The 6,773-nt window shown below is 31.8% G+C and overlaps 2 protein-coding genes across 2 annotated transcripts; both read right to left on the bottom strand.

Annotated features, from left to right (window-relative positions):
* Positions 1 to 770: 770 nt before the first annotated feature.
* LOC125858872 (uncharacterized) lies at positions 771 to 1,367 on the bottom strand. The gene has a single exon (XM_049538655.1). It carries the CDS (start codon positions 1,365 to 1,367, stop codon positions 771 to 773), a length of 597 nt encoding a protein of 198 aa, XP_049394612.1.
* A 351-nt stretch (positions 1,368 to 1,718) lies between these two features.
* LOC125858871 (uncharacterized) lies at positions 1,719 to 2,962 on the bottom strand. The gene is made up of 2 exons (XM_049538654.1): positions 2,473 to 2,962; positions 1,719 to 2,152 (listed from the first exon to the last, which is right to left on the bottom strand). Exons 1-2 carry the CDS (start codon positions 2,960 to 2,962, stop codon positions 1,719 to 1,721), a joined length of 924 nt encoding a protein of 307 aa, XP_049394611.1.
* Positions 2,963 to 6,773: the final 3,811 nt, after the last annotated feature.

Here is a 6,773-nt window from a genome sequence, read left to right as displayed (position 1 = left end):
TAAATTCCAACAAAATCTAAAGTTTGACCTTGAGCTTTATTTATAGTCATAGCAAAGCATAATCTAATGGAAAATTGTGTTCTTTTAAATTGAACAGGAACTTTTTCATCTTGTGATGATAATAATGGTATTCTTGGAATAAACACATGTGTATTTTTGAAATCGCCTGTGGTAATCTTAGCACTAATAACATGAGTTTTAAAATCAGAGCAAGTCAATCGTGTACCATTACACAAACCTTCACATGGATTTAAATTTCGTAACAATATAATTGGACAATTTTCTTTCAAACGTAATATATAAGGGGGCAAACCTGGGGGGTGTAAAGTGTGTAGTAGGTCTTCAAATTGTGCTTGATTGTTAAAGTCAAGAGCTTCATCAGTCGCAATAAATGTTTTTGATTTTCCTGTGAATCGATCGATAAGCATGTCATTAATTTCATCAATAAAATCATTTTTAGTTGTCAAAATCACACGGAAATCTGTAGGAGACAAATCACAGTAAGATGGATTCAAATTTGAATATGTTGCTACAAATAGTTTATCTAAAGATTCTTTTTTTGTTGTATAAGGAATAATTAAAGGGTCTGGAATTTCAATCTTTTTTGTTAGGTTGACCTGCTCTTGTCCATTTCCAATCTTCAAAAGGTAATCACAAAATGTGGGATCTATTCTTGCTCTCATATTTTCAGATAAATGAAATTTTTCTAGTTCATTCCATATGGTAGAATATAACAAACTTTGGGCAATAAAGTCTTCCTTCTTTCCATATCATATAACCGAAAGAGTTTGTCTGAAATCGCCTCCTAAAACTACAACTTTTCCACCAAATAATACATTTGTATTCATCAGATCTTTTAATAGCAGATCAAGAACTTCTATCACTCTTCTTTTAGCCATAGAGACTTCATCCCAAACAATCAATTTTGCTTCTCGAATTAGACCTGCAAGCGAGCTTTCTTTACTTATGTTACAACTTGAATTCTCATCCAAATCAATGGGAATCTTAAAACGTGAATGTGTTGTACGTCCACCTGGAAGAATAGAAGCAGCAACACCAGATGTGGCTGTTGCTAAAGCTATGTATCCCATTGATCGTATAGTTGCTAATAAGGCACGGTATAAAAAAGTTTTCCCTGTACCTCTTGGACCATCTATAAAGAATGGTCCTGCTTTGTTTGAAAATATTCTCTCTTTAATTACATTATATGCAATCATTTGCTTGTTGTTCAACTTCTTATGCAAGAGAACATCGTCTTCACTAACAGTAATAGATCTCTCAAAATGAACGTCCTTTGCCTCTCTCACTGCTGCAGAAGAGTTGATACTTTCTGGGATGAGTTCATATTCATTTATATCATGCCCCATAGAATGTAAAATGTCATTAATATGATTCAAAGCTTGATATCAAATTTTTTTTCTTTCAATAGTCTGTAACATTTTATAGTCTTTGACCATTGAATCTTTGAATTGCTCCCAAAGCTTTCTTGGGTTGACTGGAGCACAATATACCAATAATGTAGCAAATAAGCGTCTTTAGCTATGTGGCATCTGATAACTGGCAGCCTCAGACATACAGTCTACGAAGCTGTTATCACAATATAATAATCCTCTTTTCACGACAAATTCTCTAAAAGTAGTACAACACTCTCCATTCACTGTTAGAAGATCCTTGTATGATGTTGGTGCTCGTATATGCATTAATAGTAATCTAAGATATTATCGCTCTCCTTCAGTAGGATGACATGTGACAATTCGCCCAACAGCACAATGTTTTTGTCTACGTGTCCAAACTTTGTGACTGGATGACCACACAAAATACTCAAGGAATTGTTTGTACAATAAATTGAGTTCAATAGCATATTTGTCAGTTTTGTTCATATAGAAAAATTCTGTTAACATTGTTTTTCTGATCATAGGATTATTCAGAATTGTATTTATATCTGTATTGCTCCTAAAAGAAACAAATTGTTGGTCCTGAAGATGTAATTGAAAGCGATAAACGCTGGGAGACATTTCACTTATAGCAAAAGTAAGAAGACGCCATACAGCCTCGGGAGGAGAAACCCATCTAGCAGATCGATATTCTTTTACTTCGTCTATCTCTATGGCTGCATCGTTATTTTGTACACAGAATGCAATCTTGTCATGACCTTTACAAATGTATTTATAGAGATACTTCACAACTTTGATGTCGGAGCAAACTTCAACATTTATGTGACAGTTGAATTTTCCAAGTAAATACGGATTATATGGAACCACCCAAGAGTTATCCAAGTATTGATGTCTTACTTTCACAACTTCTCCTGTATTTCGTCTTTTGTAAATTGGATAAGAATCGCTCCCTTTTGATGTTTGATGAGCAAAGTTTTTTGGGTATTTGAACTTGCAATAACCCTTTTTTTTGTACAAGAATTTGTTGGATTTAAACTGCCACAAGGACCATGCATCATATGCTTAATGACAAGCTTACGCAAAGCTGATTCTGTACATTCATCTGGTAATTCTGCTCTAATTATATCATCATATGCTTCTGCTATCAATAGCTTGTGCTCATTACTCAATATAATTAGAATATGAGCATGGGGTAATCCCCGTTTCTGGAACTCAACAGTATACATATAAGCAACAACTTTTCCAAAGATATTTCCCTTTAATATATCCGTTTTCAGTTCTTCTACTTTAGCTCTGAATACTCGGCTAATCAAATCAGGTCTATTTTGTACCTCATCGCTTGATGATAAATGTTCTTTTATTTCTGGCCAAGATGGGTTACATGTTATAGTTATGAATAGATCAGGCTTTCCAAACTGTTGAACTAATGCAATAACATCCATATAACGTTGGCGCATATCTCTAGGTCCTCCAATAAAGGAATTTGGTAGAAATGTTTTTTTTCCAACATTAGAAGCATCTCGTTCGCCAAGTCTCAAAACATCAAAAAGTCCTCCTAGTATACTCATTCTGAACAAATCTTTTGATTAAAGAAAACAAAGTCCAATCTTTGTGTTTCTAATTTTATATATACATCAACTGCATATTGCTGTAATAATCTGCCTATATGCAAAATTTCATCTTCATCATCATTTCTCATCTGAAATTTATAACAACAATGTTCTCGAACTGAAACTGTATCTCTTTTACTTTTTCCTTTTTGTAAAAGCTGGCCTTCCATATGAAGGTATCCATCAATAAAGGCAAAATTTTTTATACTCGGCAATTGTTCAAACTCAAGTAAAGTAAAATTTGTACAAATATTTTGTCTGGTGTGAAACTTTTTGATACCACAATGCCACCCGCCTTGTTCGTGTGGAAATAATAGTGGGTATTGCAAAGGATCATAACAGCCAAAATAGTAGTTGACTCTTTGTGTTTTGTCACAATGTGTATAAACTTGAACATGTGGTGCATGAGCAGTACAATTGTCATTTTCATCAATCCATATTGCCGCAATCTCTATAGTAGTAGGTAGATTATATACTTGTTGATCCAATCCAGCATCACATTTCAGTGCTATGTGAAAATTTTGCAAGTTCGGCGTACTTGCTAAAGATCGGAGGAACATTGAATATGGATTATCTTTTAGCACGTTCATAAGTTCAATCACTATCGATTCGTTCAATTTATCAGAGCAAGCCATTCTATTTTCAATCTCATTCATATTATCAAAAAAGTACAACTGTAAGTTTCTCGCTTTTGTTTCTCTGGGATATAAAGAATCTATCAAGTGATGCATCTGTCCCTGAACCTTAAATGTATAAATACCACAATTTCGCTTAGCTAAATCTCTGTCATAATTAACACCAAGTGAAGTAAATGCAAATAGATTGTTATATGTTCTGATGTATGTTTGAAAATGCTTTGATTCTGCATCATTTCCCATATATAAAATTTTCAGAGTAGCTGACATGCGATGGGAGGTTAATTTGATCGTACCTTTTCCACAGCAGAATCCGGGGGATTCATATTGAAATCTTTTGGTAGAGCAAAAGTTACAATCTGGAACTTTTTGTAAGTGAACATAATCAGATCGTAGTTGGCTAATATTAGCAGCGAATTTTTGACCCTTTGCAAGACCTGCATATTGCAAACAACTGTAAGTAATAAAAGTAGGAAAATGGTAAAAATGAATAAGGGGACACACTGACCACTGGTTCTAACAGCTTCAAAGATTTCGATATGTGAATCATTTCTGGTACTGGATGTTGAACCTGATGCATGACAATTATTGATAAATCAATATGTACAGTAGACACAAAGTTAAGGATAGTACAACTTTTGGGCTTACCTTTCTCAAAGGCATAGAAAGGACAAGTCATTTTTTTCCCCTTGGTCAACCACATTGTTGGATGAAGAAAAAGCGCTACGCTCAGTAACTGCATAAAAAGAGTGTAATGTTATTCTTTACCTGAGATGTATATGGCAGTCAAAAGAAATAAGTTAACTGAAGTTTGATGTTAGTGCTAATCAATAGTTGAAACTTAAAACGTCTAACACATTTGAAGTGACTAAAATGGAAGTTGATTTAACACAAATATCTACTAAATGAACCAGACAGAGCAAATGTAGGAATAGATGGTAAACAAAGATTAACAAGCCTATATTTTTATGAAAATTCCAAAGGAATGAACCATTGTTTTTTTCCTTTGTAGCACAATTGGTGCCCTAAAAATATCAGATGTACTGATTACTATCAGGAAAATGTTTATAAGCATGAATAACAACATACATATAAGAATAAAAGAAGTGATCAATTAGATGTCCCAACCTGACTTTAAAATAGAGGAAGAGCATCCAACATCAACATTATCTTGACTAAGACATATTGGTTCAACAGGATTCGAAGAATTTGTATTTCCAAGAATACGCTTAGTTATTGCCTCTCTTTTATTGAGGCGTTGTTGTAGCAGAAGTGCCTTTTTTCCAAATGTGGGCATATTTTGATAAATTTGGCGTTGTTTGGCATTCTTATTGTAAAACTCTGTTGTGTTGGCAGGACACTTTCTTGTTTGTTGAGGATTCATTGATACTGTAATGACTTTACTAATCTATAATGCAGCACCAACATCGTCAAGAATCACAACAATGGTAAATTGAATATATACAAACATTCTATTTTAGAGAGAATTTAACATATCATTGGGATCGTAAAGAATCACAACACCGATAAATTGAATATATACAATAATTCAAAGGTTCTATATTGGAAAGAATTTAACAAATAATTTAGAGCATCATTTTTTTTAAAGCATGACTATGATTTAAGGTAGGAATGTTAATTTGGAGGCACACCAAGGGAAAACATGAATTCGTTATTTCTATTTTATTGAAGTGATAATTGTAACGTTAGAGTGAGTGAAAATGCCCAATTTTTCAATGCAGCAAACTGATTAGTAACAATGTTCTTAATCCCATTCCATTTTCCATTCAGTCGTTTCATTTTGCATTTTCATCAGACAACAAAATAAAAATTCAAGGGGAAAAATTTATTAGTGTTTTGATAGATGTTTGAGGACCTAATCACCAAGTAGTTCAAAATTATAAGTAAAGGTAAGCAGGGAAGCAAGGTAAATCTTTCACTGAAAAAAACACCCGACAAATATATTTTTAAAATTAAAACCCAAAGACAATATAAAGCGAAGAGAAAAGAGTAGAAAACTCTTACGTGGTAGTTAACTGTGCAACCATCGAATATATTGAGCAACAATTTTAGCAAACAGAGGGAGGAAGATGATGATAAACCAAGAAGTGGGAAGGAGAAAAATGAAAAGCAAAAGATGTAGAAAAGGAGAAACAAAAAGCCTGTAGAAATCTCTAGAAATTTCCTTAAGAAAGAGCAGATGAGTACACGTTTCCTTAAGAAACAACAGATGAGTACACGTGTAGAATGAATGAGCTCCAAATCAAACAAAGCAATATTGTACGCTCTATTCTCATCTATTAGATAGAGTAAAATGACAGAACTGCCCTATTGACCCTAAGCTCCTCTATTCTCATCTATTATATGAGTACACGTGTAGAATGAATGGGTACGCTCTATTCTCATCTATTATATAGAGTAATTAATTTATATGAGTACACGTGTAGAATGAATGGGTACGCTCTATTCTCATCTATTATATAGAGTAATATATATATATATATATATATATATATATATATATATATACATATTATAATTATAATAATAATAATAATTATTATTAATATTATTATTAAAATGAGATAACTTCCCATTAAAAATAGGAATTACACAACCTATTTTTAAGAACTTTATTTTTAAAACTAATTAACTAATTAACTTCTCAATTGAAATTTAAATAATTATATAAAAGTTATTATTAATAATTTAAAATGTGTATTATTATTTTAATAAAAACGTTTATTATTGTATTATTATTTAAAGAACGTTTATTATTGTTTTAAAAATTGAAATAAAAATATGATAACTTCCCCCCAAAACGGAAGCGCATACACTATTTTTTAGAACTGTTTTAAAATTTTTACGGTTTAGTTTTAATAATTACGGTAAAAATCATTTTAAAAATAAAAAATATTTTAACATTCAATTTAGTTATTTTTTTTTAACGTAAACAAATTGTAAAGGATAAATTAAAACATACAACCGTTTTTAAGGTAAATAAAATTTTTAAACAATTTTTAGTTTATGTTTTTGTAAAATATTTTGTTTTTAAATTGTTATTTATTTATTTAATATATCTAGAAATTTTGTGGGGCTGACACGTAGACGCTATCACCTCTCCTATTATATAT

This window comes from Solanum stenotomum, chromosome 3 (genome assembly GCF_019186545.1).
Source record: "Solanum stenotomum isolate F172 chromosome 3, ASM1918654v1, whole genome shotgun sequence".
Taxonomy (NCBI): domain Eukaryota; kingdom Viridiplantae; phylum Streptophyta; class Magnoliopsida; order Solanales; family Solanaceae; genus Solanum; species Solanum stenotomum.
Note: the sequence above shows the minus strand (reverse complement) of the source record. Positions and strands in the feature narration are given on the sequence as shown.

Coding starts and splice junctions, on each gene's coding strand:
- LOC125858872 (XM_049538655.1), bottom strand. CDS start 1,367: ATGGGGCATGATATAAATGAATATGAACTCATCCCAGAAAGTATCAAC.
- LOC125858871 (XM_049538654.1), bottom strand. CDS start 2,962: ATGAGTATACTAGGAGGACTTTTTGATGTTTTGAGACTTGGCGAACGA. Junction 2,153..2,472: donor ATGTACAGAATCAGCTTTGC/GTAAGCTTGTCA, acceptor ACATTTGTAAAG/GTCATGACAAGATTGCATTC.